Source organism: Podarcis bocagei, assembly GCF_964188305.1.
Source record: "Podarcis bocagei genome assembly, chromosome: 2".
NCBI lineage: Eukaryota > Metazoa > Chordata > Lepidosauria > Squamata > Lacertidae > Podarcis > Podarcis bocagei.
The window spans coordinates 94,769,959-94,794,133 of NC_138126.1; the positions used below are offsets into that span (position 1 = coordinate 94,769,959).

At 42.2% G+C, this 24,175-nt stretch overlaps 1 protein-coding gene and 1 long non-coding RNA gene across 3 annotated transcripts in view; one reads left to right on the forward strand and one right to left on the reverse strand.

The window, feature by feature from the left end:
* Positions 1-24,175, forward strand: part of LOC308582164 (myosin-4-like) — a 41,796-nt gene that overhangs the window by 11,717 nt on the left and 5,904 nt on the right. For both annotated transcript variants that reach the window (XM_081185047.1, XM_081185048.1), the window contains 20 exons: positions 641-714; positions 819-906; positions 1,426-1,543; positions 3,055-3,178; positions 5,041-5,177; positions 5,989-6,244; positions 6,506-6,748; positions 8,085-8,261; positions 10,398-10,543; positions 10,637-10,727; positions 12,541-12,930; positions 13,020-13,146; positions 14,818-14,936; positions 15,496-15,692; positions 16,467-16,650; positions 18,431-18,596; positions 19,506-19,630; positions 20,409-20,717; positions 22,327-22,530; positions 22,916-23,041. In XM_081185047.1, the coding sequence (XP_081041173.1) occupies positions 641-714; positions 819-906; positions 1,426-1,543; positions 3,055-3,178; positions 5,041-5,177; positions 5,989-6,244; positions 6,506-6,748; positions 8,085-8,261; positions 10,398-10,543; positions 10,637-10,727; positions 12,541-12,930; positions 13,020-13,146; positions 14,818-14,936; positions 15,496-15,692; positions 16,467-16,650; positions 18,431-18,596; positions 19,506-19,630; positions 20,409-20,717; positions 22,327-22,530; positions 22,916-23,041 (3,401 nt within the window). The remainder of the gene's footprint in view (positions 1-640; positions 715-818; positions 907-1,425; positions 1,544-3,054; positions 3,179-5,040; positions 5,178-5,988; positions 6,245-6,505; positions 6,749-8,084; positions 8,262-10,397; positions 10,544-10,636; positions 10,728-12,540; positions 12,931-13,019; positions 13,147-14,817; positions 14,937-15,495; positions 15,693-16,466; positions 16,651-18,430; positions 18,597-19,505; positions 19,631-20,408; positions 20,718-22,326; positions 22,531-22,915; positions 23,042-24,175) is intronic.
* Positions 1-24,175, reverse strand: part of LOC308582173 — a 50,817-nt gene that overhangs the window by 5,541 nt on the left and 21,101 nt on the right. Inside the window, exon 2 of the long non-coding RNA XR_014005535.1 lies at positions 5,028-5,070. This is a non-coding gene — a long non-coding RNA (uncharacterized lncRNA). The remainder of the gene's footprint in view (positions 1-5,027; positions 5,071-24,175) is intronic.

Genomic DNA, 24,175 nt, shown 5'->3' on the forward strand with positions numbered 1-24,175 from the left:
ATACTGATTCTTACAGTTCTGGTAAGACACTAAAGAACCAAAACAAAAGTTCTCTTGCAAACTTAGTTTTAAATTGAACTAAAAGGGAAAAGACTACTTTGGTTTTCTGTGCCCATCAGGGAAAAAGGCAGGGTATAAAATAATAATAATAATAATAATAATAATAATAATAATAATAATAATAATAATAATAATAATAATACTAATATAATATCTACACCAGAGGTTAGGTTTACTGCCACTGTTTGTTGTGTCACTGAATTCAATTATCATAGATATTAGCTCCAATCCAGAGAAAGTTAGTTATCCCATTATAATCACTGGGGCTTAAACTAATTGTGACAAACTAGTTCTACTGATTTCACATGTTACTCTTACATACAACTACTTCTCCTGGATTGTGTCCAAAAACAGGAAACTCGCTGACTTAGCAGTCATTTACTGTACTCTGAATCATGTATCCTTTATCTTAACTTGATCTGGTGCTCTTTTCCAAGGTATATACTACCTCAACTCTTTCCCAGCCATCACAGAGCTAGTTGAATGGATATGTGTATGTATGCTATTTAATATCTCAAGAGACAGGGAGATTTCTATTTAAGAGTATAGCATCTCACATGGCTGCTGTTTTGTTTGAAAGGTGACAGCGGTGGCAGCAAGAAAGGTGCCAAGAAGAAGGGTGGCTCTTTCCAGACAGTATCTGCTGTATTCAGAGTATGTGGCACTTCTTTCAGCTCCCCCTTTATAGTATAGATTAACATGGGAAACAGACCTGTGTGCTACTGCATTTAGAACCCATTTCTTTTCTTCTGATACAGGAGAATTTAAACAAGCTGATGACCAATTTGAGAAGCACTCATCCTCACTTTGTGCGCTGTCTAATTCCTAATGAGACTAAGACACCCGGTGAGTTACTGTGTCTCATTGTGTTGAATCATTCCCCTATCTGAAGTTGGTAAAATTGCTTTATTATAAATAATTTAATAATCAGGCAAACTATATGCCTCTTAATGGCTACAAGATCTCCTTGCTCAGGAGTTCATTTCCCCCCAAGCATCAGTCTCCCAAGCAAATGTACCACTTTGATATAAGGCACTTAAGAGCTAAGTTTATTAAGTAGTATCAAAAAGCTTTCAAATTCCCAGGTTTAAACTGTAGATTCCTGCCAAGATTATAAATCTGGCCTTTATTTTATTAATTACATTTCTATACCGCTCTTCAGCTGAGGATCACAGGGCAGTTTACAGTATAAAAACACGAAAATATATAACATAGTGGCAAACATAAACAATATTCCCCAATATTTTAGTTAAGTTCTTACAATTTGTCCAGCCATGTCAGGTGACCAATATGTCATGACATTATGACTCTACCTGTAAGTTTGACATTCTTTCTTCTTTTCCCCTTTCTCCTTTGGTTTTCAAGGTGAAATGGACCATCACCTGGTGATGCACCAGCTGCGCTGTAACGGGGTATTGGAAGGTATTCGGATCTGTAGGAAAGGCTTCCCCAGCAGAATCATCTATGCTGACTTTAAGCAACGGTACACTTTCCTCTAACAATATAAAAAGGCTACTTTTTGCAGTTGCTGAAGTTGGTATTTCATAAATATATTCTTTTGTGTAGGCCGTTTCAGCACCTAGTCAGAAAGACCCAGAATTTAGTCAATAACTGCAGAGTCTTTAGAGGAGAGATTGTATAGTTTCATTTTTGTTCCTGAACTATTTGGCCCTCTAAATAGTGCTGAAAAGAGAGTAGAAACAAACTGATATTAATGTTTTACTCTATTTTCTTGGTTGTATAAATAACGATTCTAGTATGTAATGAAGGGTGTGGTGCTCTAATGGGGGGGGGAATTGTGCTTTTAGGAAGTATCTGATTCCCACTTGTATAAGATATAACCATATTGGCTGTAACATATTCAGTTAGATTCTGGGTGTCTTATGGCCACATGGTCTATTACAGTCTTCCTCAACTTTGGCCCTCCAATGTTTTGAGACTACAATTCCCAGCATCCCTGACTACAGGTCCTGCTGGCTAGGGATCATGGGAGTTGTAGGCCAAAAAACATCTGGAGGGCTGAGGTTGAGGAAGCCTGAATATTCATTTTGACAGATGATTTCTGCTAGCATATTAATACTAGTTGCTTTTTTATATTTATCTGAGAGCCTACTTATTCCTATTGGGGTAGTTCATAGAAGCTACTTGTTATCACTGGGTTGTGCCTTTCCCCAATGGGACTTCGATCTCCCATTTTTCCCTGCATATCCTCTAAATATGATTCCCTCAACCCTTTGGAGCAGATTTGGGAATAGCACAAGGTGCGTGTGGTGAGGAGGGAGTTCCATTGCACAAGCAGAGGGCATTCCACTCATGCATTTATTTAGCTGGTCCTGCGTTCTCAGTTCATTTCATGGAGCACATGGCAGTTGAAAAATTCAGAAGAAGTTCTCTTCTGTATCAACAACTGTTGTAACCCTTTCAGCATGGAGAAATGTAGATTGACTCAAAACGTGTTTCAGTTCAGTCTACAGCAAAGTGTGTGATTGCATCTGGATTATAGCACTTTCATATATTTGGCATTTCACCAGTTGTGAAAAGCTATGGTACAGATGCACTATGATTGCTTTACAAGTGTCTGAGCTTCAGTGGTGACTAAGTCAACTCATATTTTTACATGCTACTCAGTCCCCATGCGAATTGGATCTGAGAATGATAGATTTATCACACATCCTCTACACACACACACACACACACACACACACGGGAAATGCTTCCGTGTAGTGCCTTGCATACTATCAGGAAGTGTGTATAAATAATCAAAGAAATAAACAACTATCTGACTTTTAGAAGACATCTGAACAAATTAAGTACTTAACCTGAGGTACCACTGTAGTAGTTACTCCCACATGTGTCCGTGTGCGTGTGTGAAGAGCTCCCATGTATATTATTCTACTGTTCTTCATATTCAGATATTGTTTCCCCATTAAGGCCCTAGTGTATTGTGTTACTGTTCTCCTACCTCTCTGTTCATTTCTGCCTTTCCTACCACAGCTACAAAATTCTTAATGCCTCTGCAATTCCTGAAGGCCAGTTTATTGACAGCAAGAAGGCTTCTGAGAAGCTTCTCTCTTCCATTGATGTGGATCATAATCAGTACAGATTTGGCCATACTAAGGTAAGTACAAGCACAGAGTTTGACAGTTGTTTCCAGCAAATAAAAAACGGATGAAGTGCATGAGAGGAGAATGGTAGAAAAGAGGAGGTAGTATATTTGGGTTGCCTAATTTATTTATGCATGGCTAATTCCCCTTTGGGACGCGGGTTAAACCACAGAGCCTAGGACTTGCCGATCAGAAGGTCGGCGGTTCGAATCCCTGCGACGGGGTGAGCTCCCTTTGCTCAGTCCCTGCTCCTGCCAACCTAGCAGTTCGAAAGCATGTCAAAGTACAAGTAGATAAATAGGTACCGCTCTGGCGGGAAGGTAAACGACATTTCCGTGCGCTGCTCTGGTTCGCCAGAAGCAGCTTAGTCATGCTGGCCACATGACCCGGAAGCTGTATGCCGGCTCCCTCGGTCAATAAAGCGAGATGAGCGCCGCAACCCCAGAGTCGGCCACAACTGGACCTAATGGTCAGGGGTCCCTTTACCTTTTTAATTCCCCTTTTAGATATTTTTACCCATGTGAATGTCATCTCCTCCAAAAGCATGGAAAGCAGCCACTGCATATTATGCTTTTCTCTCCATTCAATGGCAACGTGATTAGAAAGGGATGAGCTCTCCTCAGCTCTCCTATGATGGACTGTTGGTCCCAGACAGAAGGTTGGAAGGATATGGTTGTAAGCTGGACAGGGCAGACATAATCATATGTTCAGGTTCACCAAGATAAGATAAGCATGGCAAGGTTCAGCTTCCAGTTAGGTAACTAAGTGAGATAGGCAAATGTCAGGTATTCATAAGGTAGGTTACACAACCCAGAGATCAGGTTCTGAGGTGGTGAGTCAGATATAGCAGGTAGCACTCTGGAGAGTTCCAAATGAGGCTCAGATTTGAAGCATCAGAGCAGCAAGCTCAAATGTTGCTTCAGTATCTGGCAAACTCTGTACCTTAAACAGACCTGTAGCTCTGTCTGGGTGCCTGGCTCTGCCTCTAGTAAGCACAGTCTGCTTTGTTTCCAACATCATGGGGGACCGCATGGCTCAGCTGCCTTCAGGGCAGGAGTCCTCAAGGGTAAAAAGACAGCATTGCAACCTCCTCAGGCTGGAGAGGTGTGAGCCATATAAGTTCCTCTTGTACTGGGGCTTCCAGGGCAGAGATGGTGTTCAAGGCTGGTTCAAGGCCTGCTGATCCTTCTGAATCTGTGGCCTCATCTTCCTAAAACGATGAGCCACAACCTGGCGTCATGACACTGGCTTGGGATTTTCCCTGAAAAATCTGAAGAAATTTCCTGAGCTAACCAGAAGTCTTGGACAGAAGTCTCTTTCTGTTTCTCTCCCCTCCCACACATATACCAGCACCCTTTTCTTTTAACATGACAATAGTGCTGAGAGCAAGAATAAAAGATAGAGAAGGGGTAAGGATCACCCACTTCACATACCACTTTCCTCTCCCCTATGTGCTTGTTTAGGGACGCAGGTGGCGCTGTGGGTAAAACCTCAGCGCCTAGGACTTGCCGATCGCATGGTCGGCGGTTCAAATCACCGCGGCGGGGTGCGCTCCCGTTGCTCAGTCCCAGCGCCTGCCCACCTAGCAGTTCGAAAGCACCCTTAAGTGCAAGTAGATAAATAGGTACCGCTGTATAGCGGGAAGGTAAATGGCGTTTCCGTGTGCTGCGCTGGTGCAGGCTCGCCAGAGCAGCTTCGTCACGCTGGCCACGTGACCCAGAGGTGTGTTTGGACGGCGCCGGCTCCCGGCCTCTAGAGTGAGATGAGCGCACAACCCTAGAGTCTGTCAAGACTGGCCCGTACGGGCAGGGGTACCTTTACCTTTACGTGCTTGTTTAGTGATAACTTTTGTTTCAAACTTGCCAAAACATCACAGGTATTCTTCAAGGCTGGCCTTCTTGGGTTGCTGGAAGAGATGAGAGATGAGAAACTGGTAGCCCTCATCACCCACACACAGGCTATGTGCAGAGGTTACCTCATGAGGCTTGAATTCCAAAAGATGAATGCAAGAAGGTAACTAGCCATTTCCTTGCTGAACCTCCAGAGAGCAGCTCACTGAAACTTGTTTGTACACGTTAATGTCTGAATATGTCAGTACTAAATGTATGGTCTTCTGTACAGAATGAAGACCATACAGTGTCATACTTAGTTCCCTGTCTCATACCTAAACTTTTGGCAGAGCTAGGATATATATTTTTGATGCAAAATCTGGCACTGTTACTTTCTCATCTTCAGCATTTGAACCTTGCTTTGGCAAAGCTTGTTGCTCCTTTATGCTACAAATGTAATGCAGGTATTTTGGAATTCCCCCACCCTCTTTTTATTTGGAAACGACTAGTTTGAGTTTATTGTGCTAGCCGAAGGCCCATGCCAAAGCATAGAAACACAAACAATTTCAGATACAAAATATAAATCAAGGCATCAACTAAAACAGAGTCATCAATTTCTAGTGAGACTACAGATATAGACCCCCTGAATCCCTGTTACAGTTCACAACTATGTTGTCCCGTTCCTTTTTCCTAATCTTTCTTGCCACCAGCATGAGAAAGGCCACTTTATAAGTCACTAACACATTGGAGTAACCACTGAACCTGCTCCATTGAGGGATAATTGCTTGCTTGAGCAAGTAAGTTTTAGAACGTGGCTCCTCAGGTCAGCATATAAGGGCCAGCATAACAAATAATAAAGAATATCTTCTACCTGTAATTGACCAGTCTGCTTTAGGAGACTACTACTGATAAAGATCAGTGCTTATTTAAGTATTGAAACATGTGCCTCTGAAATCACTTTCCGCTTAAGTCCCTTTCTTTCCATACATTCGCAGAGAATCAATTTATGTAATTCAGTACAATGTCCGTTCATTCATGAACGTCAAGCACTGGCCCTGGATGAAGCTATATTTCAAGATCAAGCCCTTGCTAAAGAGTGCTGAATCAGAGAAAGAGATGGCCAACATGAAAGAAGAATTTGAGAAAACTAAGGAAGATCTTGCAAAGTCAGAAGCAAAACGAAAGGAGCTTGAGGAAAAAATGGTGACTCTGGTGCAAGAGAAGAATGACCTTCAGCTTCAAGTTCAGTCTGTAAGTAAAGTGCATTCTCCTAGTTGCACTTCTGATTACCACCTTCCATTGTAGAGAGAACACTCAGTGGGCAAGCTGAGAGCAATAACCTTCAACCTGGTTACTTGACAATCTAGATCTCATAGATGAGCTTCTGGAAAGAGCATACTGCCATCTAGTCCTGCTTGACAGAGGATTCAGTGGCAGTAATCACATCAGCACTCCTGATTTTTATATTAAAAAATAAATACACATATCTGGCTTCTTCTTTTCTTTCTATAGGAAAGTGAAAGTTTAGCAGATGCTGAGGAAAGGTGCGATGGACTCATCAAAAGTAAGATTCAGCTAGAAGCTAAGATAAAAGAGTTGACTGAAAGGCTGGAGGATGAGGAGGAGATGAATGCTGAGTTGACGGCCAAGAAGAGGAAACTTGAAGATGAGTGCTCAGAGCTGAAGAAAGACATTGATGACTTGGAACTAACGTTGGCCAAAGTGGAGAAGGAGAAGCATGCCACGGAAAACAAGGTGAAAAGAGACTACAGAGTCATAGTGCCATTACAACCCCTCTCGGTTCTGTCCCCCTGCCAAAATGAAAGTAAAATTTTAAATCAGTACAGTGGTACCTTGGGTTAAGTACTTAATTCGTTCCAGAGGTCCATTCTTAACCTAAAACTGTTCTTAACCTGAAGCACAACTTTGGCTAATGGGGCCTCCTGCTGCTGCCGCACCGCCAGAGCACGATTTCTGTTCTCATCCTGAAGCAAAGTTCTTAATCTGAGGTACTATTTCTGGGTTAGCGGAGTCTGTAACCTGAAGCGTATGTAACCCAAGGTACCACTGTAGTAAGGAAAGGAAGGAAAAGATAACTTACTTAAACTTAAGAAGTTTTGGCTACTGGTTTGTTCCTTCAACTGTTGTATTGCAGCACTTGGAGTTTGGGGTTTAGATGTTCAGCATCCAGATTCACATTTTTTGGTGCTGTCCCATGCTTTCTAGGCACAGGCCCACGCTTTTCTGGTCCAATCTGAGCCCTTTTTTATTTTTTTGCCCCACTGCTTCCTCCAGGAAAATCTGCTCTTTAATGCTGAATCAGAACAAACAGCAATTTTGGTTTTCTGTGGCTTGCCATTTGCTCTGATTCAACACTAAAGAACAGGTTTTCGCAGGGAAAGTGCCTGGGATGGGGGGCAGGGATGCTCAGACAAGGAACCTTAAAACGTGGACCTGTTCCTAGAAATGCAGAGCAAAGGTAAGTGTGGATGAGCCCTATCTTAGCTTCATTAATTCCACATTAATGTCCATAAATTGGTGAGTGCAAAATAATGAAACTGATTTTTTATTTGGTTGCAAAATATATTTAACTTGCCTGACAGAATTCTTCCTACTAGTCCTGTTGGAAGATTATGCTTGGCCCTTTGCATATTGTGAAGGGGATTTTTTTTCTACTTGTCGCATTTGTATTTTTAAATTTCATGGGCAAAAAAGAGAGAAAATCAGCTTTTGCCCAATCTTATTGTGTAACTCAGTGTGCTTTATTGTACTATTTCACTTTTGTAATGCAGAGGTCAGGAGGCATTTCTGAGGAAAGTCTCATTGTGTTTCCACATCCGTAACTAGTGCTGCTCATTACATACGTATAGGATTTTAGCAGACACCAGCCTTTGGGTGATATCATACTCAGAGTAGACCCACTGAAATCAATGAACAACTTCCTTACATCCATTTACATCAGTGGGTCTACTCAGCATATGACTTAGTTGGGTATTACCCTATGTTATTTTCTCACTCATAAGACAAGGACTGCATATAATCACCCGTAATGAGGAAACACTCATAAATGGAGGTCTTTATTGTTTCTTAGGTTAAAAATCTTACTGAGGAGATGGCAGCTTTGGACGAAAACATCTCCAAGCTAACCAAAGAGAAGAAAAGCCTCCAAGAAGCTCACCAGCAGACTTTAGATGACCTCCAGGCAGAGGAAGACAAAGTGAACACTCTGTCCAAAACCAAATCGAAACTTGAACAGCAAGTTGATGATGTAAGAGAATTTTTAGTGTTGAGAGGACACAATAAAAGCACTGGGAGAAATGAAATCTATTTGTAGTTATACACACTGGCTAGAACCAATGTTGAACCTGCTAAATCTTTTTTTTGTACTAGTCCTCAGTTCTATATCTGCCTGATATCATCAGTCCTCTCCTCCAGGCTTAGGAAGGCAGTGGGAGCACAGAACTAATGCAACCTGAAGCACCATTTAACTGACTAAACATGGGCATAAATATCTTCAAGTAAGGGCCTTTACTCTTGCCAGAAGTTCGGCTCTGCCCTTGCTGGTTCTGGAAGGATCTTTTGGAAAAGTCCTGTACGGTCAGAGACTTTGCGCCTGCCCATTAGGGGAAATAGGAAGCCCTGAACACTTATTTTTTAAGATGTCCTTTTTACAATGAGGCACATAGCGATACCATCAACCCCCATCTGGTGAGGCTTGCTGACCTTCCAGACAAGCCTAAGCTAAATTTTCTCCTCAGGCAAAAATTACAAGATGACCCGGATGGTTGCCAGATTCTGCGCGCAGATTTGTAGATGTAGAACACCCCCTGGAACAAATAGATCGCTAGGAAAACTGCCATAGCCGGCCTCCTAGGCATCCCAGGGGCAATCTGCATGTTAGTTTAACCTTAGGTCCTTTTGTGTTCATGCGACTATTTTAATTTTAATCTATAAGCTGTTATTGTATATTGTTTTAAATGTCTGTTTCATTCTTGTGAAAGCAGTCTCAGTTGTGCTTTTTGAACTGCTCTTTGGCCGTAATAATAAATTATTACTATTACTATCTTCAAGTAATTTTCAGTAACGAAATGTGTCAATCCACTGCCAGCCTAACAGTTCCTGAAATATACTCAGAGTCGCAAAGTGATTTCATGCTCTTTATTCAGCTCATAGTGGTGAGGAGGAATGAATGAAAGTCCCCTCAAAGTATCTGCTTTATATACATTATTTACACAATGGGCTGCACATGATTGGCTAATTCTGGAATTCTACTGTAAGCCAATCAGGTTGTGGATTCACTTATATCTGGAGCATGATTGGGTTGTTCCTGCCAACCAATCATACTGCTGCCTTGTTCTAGGACCAATCAGACTGCTGCATTCTGAATCCTATTGTTCTAGGACCAATCAGACTGCTGCAATTTGGATCCTATTGTTCTAGGACCAATCAGACTGCTGCAATTTGGATCCTATTCAACTCAGTACATAACAGTTCCCTTTTTGAAGAATATTCTCTTTTTGAAGACTGCAAGTGGTAGATCATTTTTAGGAGCAAGGGAACTTGCCTCAAAACATATTCACATATTTTGAACTAGGTAAACTTAGGAATATAGGAAGCTGTGTTACACCATATCAGCTCATTGTTGTTGTTTTTAAAATGATATTTATTAATGTTTCACAGACAATAAAAACCAATTCCAACATTTAAACTACAAAAGCAAAACCAATAAAAAATACACAATAGAAAAACAGTTGATAGAAGAAAGAAAAGAAAAATAAAGAATAAAGAATAAACACAAAGAAAAACACCAAAGTTCAAAGCTAAAAAACAAAAAATAGATTAATATTTTCAAATCTTATATTTTCTTCACTAGTTTCTTGACCTCCTCACACCTCCCATTTTGTATTCCAATTCAAATATTAAATTCAGCAAATCCTTACCCTCTAACGTTTATCCTTACTCCATATATTACCTATTATTATAAATATCCATTTCCAATTATCAATCCCTATTTACATTTTCTTAAGCATCTCTTTATCAGTACCACTTATTTTCAACCAAACGTCATTTCAACATTCCTTAATTTTACAGTGCTTCTGCAGGTAATCTTTGCACCATATCAGCTCATTGGTCCATCCAGCAGCTGCCTCTTCAAGGTTTCAGGCGGACCTTTTTCTAACATGTTTGGCTGGTATTTATTAGACTTTGTTATTAATAGGATATCTAAGAACTGAATTTTATTTTAGCATTGCCATCTTTGCAGGGGCTTAGAAGACTCTGCTTTAAGGCCTAAAGCGGCATCTAGCTCACTGGCCTTTCAAAACTCCTAATGCTTTATATTTCCTCCCTCCTCTTTGAAACAATAGCATTAAATCAGTGTCTCTTGTTCTTATGTACTGTTTAGCTCGAAGGGTCTTTGGAGCAAGAGAAGAAGCTTCGTATGGATCTTGAGAGAGCTAAAAGGAAGCTGGAAGGGGATCTGAAGATGTCTCAGGAATCTATCATGGACCTGGAGAATGACAAGCAGCAAATGGATGAAAAACTGAAGAAGTATACCTCTGAGATTTTAATAATGTGTTACTAGATCTCAAATTTGAACTTCCTCATTAAAATGCTTACTTTTCTTTTTTCCTCCTTCACCAGGAAAGAGTTCGAAATCAGCCAGGTACAAGGAAAAATAGAGGATGAACAGGCTCAAAGCTCTCAGCTACAGAAAAAAATTAAAGAGCTACAGGTAAATCATAGAAAACTTTGTGTATCTTTTGTGCCTCGGAAATCTCTGTTTTTAAGGTCACTCTCACCCCTCATGTACATTCACTGCTTATATAGTGGTTCTAAAATGATATTCTTCCTCAAACTGAATACCTACATACACACTTAGTATGAAGACACTAGATAAAATCAGTTTAGGAAGAATAGTGTATTACTCCAGGAAATTCAACCATTGGTCTTAAGGAACCACTGGCTGTAGGTGTATATTGTCTCCTTAATGTGAGATGTTTAAGAATATATTTGTGTTCAAATGTATTTCACAGAGAATCTGAAATATTATAAGTTTATAAAATAAGTATGGATGCACTGCTTATTATACACATGTTTTTATTGAAATAATACAATGATTTAGTACTTTTAGATTACTCCTGGCCCAGCTACTGTATGGGGGCACAGACTTGGCTTAAAGCCCACCCTGACTTTATAGAAACAGTTCAATCCAAGTACTTAAGGCAAATATTCTTAGCGCCATCTTGTGTTTCAAATCCTGCATTGCACCTGGAGGCCAACTTTCTCTCAACTGAATTACAGATTTGGTACAGGACGTTTACTTATTGCCTTTGTCTGAATTTAACCCTCACTGGTCTATTACCCTTAATATTGCAAGACTGTCACGAGAGTGCTTGGACCAAAACTGTTACTCAAAAGCGCTACTCTGATTTATCACCCCAACATTTATTAACACTGGGTTTCGATAAAGCAAATAATTTAATTAGGCAGCGCCTACATGACATTGAGAACGCGGATGGCACTGTGGGTTAAACCACAGAGCCTAGGACTTGCAGATCAGAAGGTTGGCGGTTCAAATCCCCGCGGCGGCGTGAGTGCCCGTTGCTCGGTTCCTTATCCTGCCAACCTAGCAGTTCGAAAGCATGTCAAAGTACAAGTAGATAAATAGGTACCGCTCCAGCAGGAAGGTAAACAGTGTTTCCGTGTGCTGCTCTGGTTCGCCAGAAGCGGCTTAGTCATGCTGGCCACATGACCCGGAAGCTGCACGCCGGCTCCCTCGGCCAATAAAGCGAGATGAGCGCCGCAACCCCAGAGTCGGTCACGACTGGACCTAATGGTCAGGGGTCCCTTTACCTTTACCTTTACATGACATTGAGCAACAGAATAATTTAGCCACCATAAGAAAATTTTGTCCTTGGTACTATTTTTTCCTACCTAGTCTCCTCCACATATCGGCATCCTATCTGCAAAATTAACAGTTTTAAAATACAGGTGTGCCTTCACCTATGCAAAACGATTATGTCCATGCAGAGACGGCAGTATCAAATCTGTAGTGCATGTACTCCTAGCCTCTGCATACTCCTAACCTCTGTGTAATGAGGTTAATACTCATCTTCTATCATCTATACCAGTCTGTTCATCCACTGCTACATTGGCCTTCCTTCTTGCAGACCAAGATTATCAGGTGACAGCAAACACGGCAAAAATTTTAGCTGGGGCAATCAGAATTAAATCTACCATCTGACTAATCTGTTTACTGCCTAGTAAAGAGTAGCCCACTTGTTTATGTCTTATTTGTGGTCAAGGAAAGTTATTGACTCTTTCATTTGTATAGCTGTAAATTCTCGGAACGTATTTTGTAAAGCCAGCAATCTAGCTATAGCTGTATTTGATTGTATTTGATTCCTTTGCTACGGCTTGTGGCTAACACAAATAAAGATTTTTACTTTTAGTTCATAAAATCATGAGCACAGTCTACCTAGAGTTCATTTTCAGTTCTACTCTTTTAGTGGCATAGTTAAACTTCTGTATCCTATTTCCCAAAGGCCCGTATGGAAGAACTGGAGGAGGAGATTGAGGCTGAGCGTGCATCTCGGGCCAAAGCAGAGAAGCAGCGGGCTGATCTCTCCAGAGAACTTGAAGAGATTAGTGAGCGTCTGGAGGAAGCTGGTGGGGCAACTGCAGCTCAGATTGAGATGAACAAGAAACGTGAGGCAGAATTCCAGAAAATGCGCAGGGACCTTGAAGAAGCCACTCTGCACCATGAAGCCACAACGGCTGCTCTCCGCAAGAAGCATGCAGACAGTGCAGCTGAACTTGGGGAACAAATTGATAACCTGCAACGTGTGAAACAGAAGCTGGAGAAGGAGAAGAGTGAGCTGAAGATGGAGATTGATGACCTTGCCAGTAATATGGAGTCAGTTTCCAAAGCCAAGGTAGACAGTTGCATGTCTTTATTGTGACTAACTGTTCTGCTGTAGATTCTGGTTAATTAAAACATTGTATTTTATTTCTCTCCTCAAAGAGTAATCTGGAAAAGATGTGCCGGGCCCTTGAAGACCAGTTCAGTGAAATTAAGACAAAAGATGAAGAGCATGTGCGGCTGATCAATGATCTGAACACACAGAAAGCACGTCTGCACACCGAGAATGGTGAATTTGGGCATTTCTGGAAGACATGGGCATTCCTCCTGACATTTATTTATCTTGAATAGTCCCCTCCCACCTTTCCATAAAAATCACTGTAGACATGTTATCTACATATATATTATTATCTTTGCCTTGACACATCAGCATCAATGTTGTCTAAACTGTACCCTTCCTTGTCAATCAGATATGACCAAGTATTTCACTATGGAAGATCCCCCTTGAAATATTAGTGGGGTGCAAGAGCCCCCACTGATGCTTTTACACAGTCTTCATTTACTCCCATATATTTCTGGTTTACTGTGGCTTACATTGTAGGAAACAGCATTTCTGTTTCTTAAAGTGTATCTTAGAAATGTGGGTTGTTGGATAATTGGTTTTTTTTCCTTTTCTGTGATGTGGAAAAGTAATGCTTATACAACTCTTATAAAGGTAAAGGGTAAAGGGACCTCTGACCATTAGGTCCAGTTGTGACCGACTCTGGGGTTGCGGCGCTCATCTTGCTTTACTGGCCGAGGGAGCCGGTGTACAGCTTCCGGGTCATGTGGCCAGCATGACTAAGCCACTTCTGGCGAACCAGAGCAGTGCACGGAAACGTCGTTTACTTTCCTGCCGGAGCAGTACCTATTTATCTACTTGCACTTTGACATGCTTTCGAACTGCTAGGTTGGCAGGAGCTGGGACAGAGCAACGGGAGCTCACCCCGTTGCAGCGATTTGAACCGCTGACCTTCTGATCGGCAAGTCCTAGGCTCCATGGTTTAACCCACAGCGCCACCCGCGTCCCGTCATACAACAAATATTCAGATACAAAAACTCAGCCACAAATACTCAAAGGCTTCTACTGCCTTCTCCTTTAGACCCCTATATTAGTTCCTGTTACCAGCTACAAATGCACTGTTAATGTTGAATAGAGAACTGCTCTGGTTTTTAAACATGATCTCTGTGTTTAAATCTATTCATAAGTATCAGTAGTGGAAAAACTACTGTTGATAGTCAAGTGGGAGTATTGGGGCTGCATGAACAGCATTAGCAAGTGGCACAAGTGAGAGATTCATAGCTCCATGAGAAGATTCATAAATGTTATTCAGATTTTTGAGGCACCACACACAGCTTCTGGTCACCCAATATACCTTGAGCCTCGGTGTCGCTCTCAATTTCCTAAAATTATAATTGCACATGACACTTCACAGAATATGCCTTAAATAGCCCCTACATGCAGCTCAGAGAAAATTAGGTAACCACTTAAATCCTACTGATAGCAATGAGAATAAAGCCCAGCAGCTCGTTCTGGTTTACAACTCATTTTCTCCAGAGTGAAGAAGTAAGGCCACCACTAAAAGTATATATGGATAGATCTAAAGCAAATGTATTAATCTGAGCAAAGAAATTATCGAGAACTAATGTTAAGTGCAGTATTTATTGTAATTATTGAAAACTGTAGTATTTATTGCATTTTTTAAACAGAATCCATACTATATTCGTTACAATTATTGTGGACTGTAGTAACATCCATTTCAAAGAATGGGAGGCAGAGATAGAAAAATTCTAGTTGACCAAGCGCACAAATGATTTAATTCAGCACTTGCATTGCCATCAGTGAGGCTACTTAGGAGCAGGTGGGGTGTTTTTGAACCATCTCAGCCTATGACTATGTGAATATATTTTTTTCCAATAGGCGAATTTTCTCGACAACTAGAAGAAAAAGAATCTTTTATTTCACAGTTGATCAGAGGGAAACAAGCCTTTACCCAGCAGACAGAGGAACTCAAGAGGCAGCTGGAGGAAGAAAACAAGGTGATTTTCCACTTGTATATCATGCCTCAGAGAAGTGAGGAATGAATAATCCTGATAAAAAGAGGCAGGAGAGGCAGGGAACATCAGAAAAAAGGCAATAAAACAATCAAAGCTGATTTCCAGCTGACATGGACTGATGGAAATTCAAGGACAAATTACAACATGAATGCAGTAACACATGCAACATGGAGAGGTAAAACAGGTGCTTTTGCAAATTCTGCAATTGCGATGGAAAAAGCTATGATAATATTGCACTGTTAAAAAACACACCCCTCCATAAGATTAATGTGTGGAATTTACTGCAGTGAAAGCATGACTGAGGCTAAAGAACGCAAATAAAAAATAAAAAAATCGGTTCACAGAAAGTAATAATGCTTGGTTAAGTATTATATAGTCAATACTTTTATGTTTGGGTATAAACCAACTGCTGAGGAAGAAAACATCCCAGATCTCATATCTGACATAACTAATAGACAGATGTAGAATGTCTGATTGAAACAACCTGCATACTATTGCTACCCATGTGGTGATCATTACCATTAACATTATGAACCCTTAGGCAAAAAACGCTCTGGCCCATGCCTTGCAATCTGCTCGCCATGACTGTGACTTGCTCCGGGAGCAGTTTGAAGAGGAGCAAGAAACCAAAAGTGAGCTGCAGAGGGCTCTCTCCAAGGCTAACACTGAAGTTGCCCAGTGGAGAACCAAATATGAAACGGACGCCATTCAACGTACTGAGGAATTAGAAGAAGCCAAGTAAGTACTGGGAAGGAAATCAGGGGAGAGCTTTGGAGATGCCAGGGTATTATCCTGTGGCATTTATTTTTGACAGCAAATCCTCTATTTCTAATTTTGCATCTTATGCAGATCTGTTTTTTGCTATTGCTATTTGTTTTATAAGTGTATTTATATACCACTCTCCCATAAAATACCAGGGTAGTTAGAGCAATATAAAACATGAAAAACCATTAAAAGCAGTGCAAAACAATCATTAAGATAGCTGGCTACTCAAGAAAATTGGAAACTACTGAATAGGCCTATTGCCATAAAATAGAGTCTTCAAGAGGCACCTGGAAGTCAAAAGTGGTGTTCCATAGCACAGGACCAATGACACATAAGTGCCTAATTTCTGGTTGAGGTCAACAGCAGGAGGACAACTAACTAACTGTGGTCTTCTGAACAATCTCATTTTACCAAATTCCCCTTTTTTCTAGTTTTGCAGCTGCTATCTATTTTCTGTTGCTTTTCAATAGGTGGCCTTCTCAGTCCAGTTGGCTGCCCCTCCCACTGCTTTTGCTTCTCTTTGGTTCTGTCTCATGAAACACCCCTCCCACCCCAGCAGCTATTGTCCCACCCCTGGATTCAGAAGCCTTATGTTGTCACCGCAGGCTGTCCTTTCTATGGGTCTCTTTTTTGTCACACAGAAGTCTCCCACCTAGCCAGGCTTTCTCTCACTTTCTGCTCTGCCTGTACACCAACGCGGTTTGGAAAAACACCTTTGGTTGCATCATGGGATACTTTGCCTTTCAGGAAGAAGCTGGCTCAGCGTCTCCAAGAATCAGAGGAGCAGATAGAAGCTGTCAATTCTAAGTGTGCTTCCCTAGAGAAGACTAAGCAAAGGCTGCAGGGAGAAGTTGATGACCTCATGATCGACGTAGAGAGGTCCAATGCAGCTTGCGCAGCCCTGGACAAAAGGCAGAGGAACTTTGATAAGGTTTCCTTTTCTTATTGGGTAGCGGGCAGACATTTTGCAGGAAGGGCAAACAATTTGTGCTTGTTTACAGTTGTAATCCTGGGAACTTCCAGGGCTGTCTTTTGGCATTTCTGTGAATTCAGCACAAGGCTTCTATGAGAGTAGATCAATTCCACCCTTACTCATATGTTTGTTTGGTAGCATTGTAGCCTGTATAAAGTTTATATACATGCAGCATTAGACTTTTCAACAGTAGTAGTAGTATTGAATAATATGCACTTCAGTGGTATATTTTGAGCTGTGTGAAGCAGGCACGTTCTTCAGAAGTAGAAATCCTGTGGGGGGCAGGCTCATTTCTAGCTACAACAGACTAGTACAGAAAAAAACACAATTCTACATTGTCCTTATTAAATTGGTTGCTGTCTGCAACTCACTATAACCTCTTTGGTCTAGAAATCAAAACTGCATCCTTATGTTTGTCCCTGAAGATTGATTGAACACAATACAGTTGGATGTTGCTTATTATACATCCTTAGTGAAAGTAGTTTGTTATAACTGAGCGGTTACTGAGGAACCATTCAGACAGTGTGAATGAGGTGCAGTGATTTTGAGCTCATTTGGGTGGGGGGGGGGAGGAATGAAAGTTCAGGAGTGTTCCTCCCCACACCATTGGTGGGCCATGGCAGACTCACTTGGCAGCAGTGGCAGGCAACACTAGTCCTCTCAGCAGACTGGTGATGACCCCCTTTTATTTTCGCACAATGCTTGAGATACTAAAATTGTCAAGATACTAAAATTGCAGTTGTCTCAGAAGCCAGATGCTGCTCAGAGAACCAGCAGGGAGGGCGGGAGGGATTAAAGAGGTACTGGGGCATGGGAGCCCTAGCACCTGCATAAGGATGCCAGGTGCCGTCACCTGCCCTGTGAAAGGCTCATATGTGATACACAACATTTCTCCTCAGCCATAGAGCCAGGAGTGGGCAGTGTGGTGGGACAGAACCACAGAGCCAAACTTTCGACACCGGTATTGCGGCAGCCTACCTGGATTGTGCTGGGGTGGGAAAGGTCGGCTGTGAAGCTGGGGCTGTGTGGGTGCAGTGATGGAGTCTATCTGATGTTTCCACCAGTATGTCCAGAATACCACAACACACACGTAACTGGCTGTAAAGTAACATAACATTCTAACATAACATAAAAACATATAGAAAGTTAATAGTAATATGATATGTTATTGCCATCAGGAACAGTGCTTTGCAAATTTTTGATATGACGATTAGATTACAGTTTCATTATATACAGTGGTACCTCGGGTTACATACGCTTCAAGTTACATACGCTTCAGGTTACAGACTCCGCTAACCCAGAAATATTACCTCAGGTTAAGAACTTTGCTTCAGGATGAGAACAGAATTTGTGCTCCGGTGGCGCGGCAACAGCAGGAGGCCCCATTAGCTAAAGTGGTGCTTCAGGTTAAGTACAGTTTCAGGTTAAGAACGGACCTCTGGAACGAATTAAGTACTTAACCCGAAGTACCACTGTATGTTATGTTACTTTACAGCCAGTTACGTGTGTGTTGTGGTATTCTGAACATGATTTACATAATGAGGCAATGGTGGTGTGTGTCCACCAGTATGTCAGCACAGCCCCAACCTCTCCACAGCACAGTCCTGTCCCAGCCCTATCCAGCTACGCTGCAGCACCACCAGTGTTGGAAGGGCAGCTCCACCACACTGCTACTGCATACCCCTGAGTCAAGCACAATGTTGTGTTCCTGTGCTATATGAGCCTATTTGTTACCTAGGTGCTAGCAGAATGGAAGCAAAAATACCAGGAATGTCAGGCTGAACTGGAAGCTTCCCAGAAGGAGTCACGGTCCATGAGCACTGAAATTTTCAAAATGAAGAATGCTTATGAGGAAGTGTTGGACCAGCTTGAGGCTGTCAGGCGAGAGAACAAGAACTTGCAACGTAAGCTTCTTTTTCCTACAGACTTTAATCTAATGTAAGGCATCTGTAACGGTAGAGTCACATGACCACTTTTCTCCTGCTTAGTAGTACTGGCCAAAGAACAGGCCTGCTGCTTTTACAGGTTCAGGGTAGGGAGATGTTATTCAGCAGTACGGTAACTTCCAGCTGATTGCTGCAAAGGTCTGTATCCTGCCTTTTTTCCAGACTCAAGGAGGCTTATGCAAATTAAAACACAGATAAAATACAGAAAGCTTAAAACATATAAAAATAACAGTTTAAAAGTAATTAAACTGTAGTAGCATTAAAGGTAAAGGGACCCCTGACCATTAGGTCCAGTCGTGGCCGACTCTGGGGTTGCGGTGCTCATCTCGCTTTACTGGCCGAGGGAGCCGGTGTACAGCTTCCGAGTCATGTGGCCAGCATGACTAAGCCGCTTCTGGCGATCCAGAGCAGCACACGGAAACACAGTTTACCTCCCCACTGGAGCGGTACCTATTTATCTGCTTGCACTTTGATGTGCTTTCGAACTGCTAGGTGGGCAAAAGCTGGGACCAAGCAACGGGAGCTCATCCGTCGCGGGGATTCAAACTGCCGACCTTCTGATCGGCAAGTCCTAGGCTCTGTGGTTTAACCCACAGCGCCACCCCCGTTAAAGCACTATAAAAACAAATCTTTTAAAATATAGTGAAAACTGCAGAGCAGTGTTAAAAACTCTTTCCTTAAAAACAACAAATATATAAATGCAGGCTGTGTGTGTGTTACAGAAATCTTTTTATTATTAAAAAAATCTTTGCGTCTACTGTCCTGTGGGGGAGGGGGGAAATCATACTTCAATTAAATTGAAACATTAGGTATCATATTACTAAAGATTGTAACCATTACAATAAATTACACAATTTCTACCTGCAGAGGAAATTTCTGACCTGACTGAACAGATAGCTGAAGCTGGCAAAAGCAACCATGAATTAGAGAAAGCAAAGAAGCAGATTGAACAAGAGAAGTCAGACCTCCAAGCTGCCTTGGAAGAAGCAGAGGTGAATACGAACACTTCAGAGACAGTATTAATTGGCACTCGCTATACATGGTGTGTCCCTGCCCCCCAGAGGCAGTACAAGGATAAGGACAAAGGTGGCATATCTTTGGGGGGGGGGGGGAATCCCTAGCCCATTGCTTGAAGTTAGTTTTCTGAGAGCAGTGTGTCAATTTTCATAGTGAAGAATTGGACTGCTACCAATCTGGAGCTTTGGGAAGGTTTTTAGTGCCACCTTCTGGTTAAAAATAGAACAAATGATTAAATTGAGAAGGCTCATTAGCTACATTGCAAAGGGCAAGCCAAACTAGAAATGCTAATTGCATTTCCCTCTGATGACTGGGAACATGGACTGGGCAAACGCCTAAGAATAACATGAATTGTCAAAAGCCTTCCAGTCTTAATTGTATTATTGTTGGATAACATTTTCATTTATAAAATATGTTAATTTTAGAAGAAAATAGTTTCAAGATGATTAATTTGAACAAAATAATTTTCGTGGGGGGGAACCATTGACACTACTTAATTACTAAGTGTTTTATTATAAATACAAAATGTTTTATTTATTATTCAGAATGTTTGGGATGTTTCCATTTTACAAGTTGCATCTATGATCTTACAGTGTGTCCATGTTTTCCCCCAAACGATATTTTTTTAAAAATTAACTGTGCTTGGGGTATATATTTCTCTCTTGAGCTGACAATGGAATACTATGAAGCCTGCTTTCATAGTTAAATACAAATCTATAATTGAAACAAATAATGTTGTTTCATTGATGAAAGGGATCTTTGGAACATGAAGAAGGGAAAATCCTGCGTGTCCAACTAGAACTGAACCAGGTGAAGTCTGAGATTGACAGGAAGGTTGCAGAGAAGGATGAGGAAATTGAACAACTGAAGAGGAATCACCAGAGAATGGGAGAGTCCATGCAGAGCACACTGGATGCTGAAGTCAGGAGCAGAAATGATGCTCTGCGGCTTAAGAAGAAAATGGAGGGGGATCTAAATGAAATGGAAATCCAGTTGAGCCATGCCAACCGCCAAAGCGCAGAGACACAAAAACATCTGAGGAACATCCAAGGGCAACTGAAGGTCAGCCTAACTGCATACACATGTTGGGGGCTTTGGCTTTGTAACAATTTGTATGAATTTATTTTGTGGTGGAGAAGGGAGCAGAACTGAAATTTAACTAACCTCTATACAGTGGTACCTCGGGTTACATATGCTTCAGGTTACAAGCCGCCCAGAGTGGCTGGGGAAACCCAGCCAGATGGGAGGGGTATAAATAATAAATAATAATTATTATTATTACATATGCTTCAGGTTACAGACTCCGCTAACCCAGAAATATTACCTTGGGTTAAAAACTTTGCTTCAGGTTGAGAACAGAAATTGTGCAGCAGCGGGTGGTGCTTCAGGTTAAGAACAGTTTCAGGTTAAGAACGGACCTCCGGAATGAATTAAGTACTTAACCCAAGGTACCACTGTAATGTGTCGTGTTAAAAATGTGTTTTTACTCTTTCTGTGCATCACAAAAGAGAGAGGCAATGAAAGGGTTATTCAATGCCAAAGGAGATTATGAAAGGCATGCTTAAAAACAAAAACAAATGTGAAGGTAATACAAGTTTATCAAATGCTATTGGCCATGATGGTAAAAGGATAAAAAGACAAGTTCCCAGCATACTTAAATTTTGTCTTCTAGGACTGAATAACTGCCTTGTTTAACTAGACTTGGTTTGATCCTTGTCATAAAGATTCACCCAGCTATTGTTCAAAGAAAACTTCAAAACTATAACGTTTGTCTCTCTACCCTTCACCCAAGGGACTCAAGTTGCATGCTAGCCTTATTGCTTGTTATAATATCCTGGTGTGTTCTGATCCTTATTGTATGCTGCCCTGATAGCTTTACTGCTTGGGTGCCCCTTAAACCTTTTGAGTAAAATAAAATGAATAAATAGCAGTTCTGTGAATTAGGAAGACGGACTGAGACTTGTCGAGACTTGACCAAAGTTGCCCAGTGAGCCTTGTGCTGCAATCCCAACCCTGACTCTGCCGTGGTGGAGGAGGCTCAGATCCAGCAGATGTACTCAACCACTGGCTTTTGCCATGACAGAGGCCCCCAGTGTTGCTGCAGAAAGCATGGCAAAGGCAGGGCTACCGGTGGCAGAGGGTCCTGCAACAGGGTGCATGGGTTGGGTGGAACAGAGATGGGCTGCCAATGATCTGCTGTATCGTAGGCTGCTCCAGTTCCCAGAGAGGGGGTCCAATTTGGGCCTGGAGCTGCAGCACCAAAAAAAGAAGCATGCAAGCCAGTGTGGCCAACAGGACTTCAGATGCAGTGGGGCCTCAGCTACTCTGTCCCACCCCTGTGTTCCTGGCCAGTTAGGATTCCTTTGCCCATTGTCTGGGAATTTGCATCTTGGCTTCCTGTTTTCCAAAAACAGCTTTCAAATAAATAAAACAAACATGCTGCTCGGTATATATTTTAAAACAAAGCTGTAAAGGGGTTTAAGCAAGGGTCATGATCATTGGATTACAAATTCTCTGGCTTTGATTAAAGGGTGTGTTACAAGCCTCTTCCCCATGCTCTACCCCCAAAAGAAAATAAATAAATATGCCATGTCAGTTTTAATTTTTCACAGACAGTGGGAGAATATCCACTTGGATATTCTGAAATATGGTGTCTTTTTGCAAACCACAGGATTCCCAGCTTCACCTGGATGACGCTATGAGAGGCAACGATGACTTGAAGGAGCAGCTGGCTATGGTAGAACGCAGGAACAACCTGATGACGACTGAGCTTGAGGAGATGCGGGCAGCTCTGGAGCAGACGGAGCGTGCTCGCAAAGTGTCTGAACAAGAGCTGGCAGATGCCAGTGAGCGTGTGCAACTGCTGCATTCCCAGGTACATAGTCATAGGAACATAGGTAGCTGCCTTACACTGAGTCAGAACATTGGCTCATCTAGCTCAGTATTGTCCCCACTGACTGAGATGTCATCAGGGATTGAAGCTGGGACCTTCCCGGTGCAACCTCAGATGCTCTGCCACTGAGCTACAGTCCTCTTTCCCCACAGAGTGAGAGGCCAAAACTCCCTGAGGCTGGAAGCAAAACGCTTTCTCATCCCCAGCTAGTCTGAGCCAGAAGGCAGAACCTGCCCATTCATTCATCCCTGGAGAAATGCAATAGGATACGTCTCCTCACATGTCCAGTATCTCGGGTCTTGGTTGTGGCGAGCAAATGCAATTGCATTAGATAACGCAGGGCAGTAACTGCTGACTGTGCCCACAGAACACAACCCTTCTCAGCACAAAGAAGAAGCTGGAGACGGACCTTGCTCAGTTCCAAGGAGAAATTGACGATGCCATCCAGGAGGCACGGAATGCGGAGGAGAAGGCCAAAAAGGCAATTACAGATGTAAGTGCTCCATCCTGCTTGCTGCAGGCCCCATGCTACCATGGGTTGGTGATTCCATCTGGGAAGCCATTTGTATGATTTTCACAATGATAGCTGAAACTCTCATATTTTTGCATCAATACTTGCCACACCCGCTTAGCTACTACATTTGTTGCTCAAGTTTAGTCTAGCCAACCAGTGGTTTCTTCTATTTATGGAGGCAGGGAACTCCTCCTCCCAGGCTGTCCATGGTTGGCCATATTCCTCAGTTGGCTGCTACAGCTGTTGCTGCTTCTGCTTCCCACTGATCTTCCTTCTCCTGGGGCATATACATAATGTAGGGAGGAAGCATGTTATCACAGAAATAATTGGCAATACCTCTCAAGGGAGAGAATATACCATCTAAGGCCCACTATATCCCTTACTTATCTGCTCGTTAATCATTTGTTACCAAACTCAAGTGGTTAAGATTATGAATACTTCAGACCACACTTCGAAGCAACTTTTTTTTCAACTTAGGGAAGTCAGCATTGTGCCCTCCAGCTGTTGTTGGACTATGGCTCCCATCAGCCCCAACCAGCATAGTGGTCAAGGATGATGGGCACTATGATAGCTACCACTTCTTTAACTGATGATGAATTCTGGTTTTCCCCATATACATTACTGGCTTTCTTGCATAGTAGAAGAAATTAATAGATGCTTGTTTGTGTGGTAGAAATCCTTTAAAATTGGAGCGGTTTCTTTCCCTCTTCTTTAGAGTTTGACCAAAGAACCAGCTGTTTCTAAAGAACAGGTTTTTGTTTTACTCCATTTATGTAGTGTGGTTAGCAGTACAGTATATACGGTGGCGCTGTGGGTAAAACCTCAGCGCCTAGGACTTGCCGATCGTCAGGTCGGCGGTTCGAATCCCCGCGGCGGGGTGCGCTCCCGTTGCCCAGTCCCAGCGCCTGCCAACCTAGCAGTTCGAAAGCACCCCCGGGTGCAAGTAGATAAATAGGGACCGCTTACTAGCAGGAAGGTAAACGGCGTTTCCGTGTGCTGCGCTGGCTCGCCAGATGCAGCTTGTCATGCTAGCCACGTGACCCGGAAGTGTCTTCGGACAGCGCTGGCTCCCCGCCTCTTAAGCGAGATGGGCGCACATCCCCAGAGTCAGAC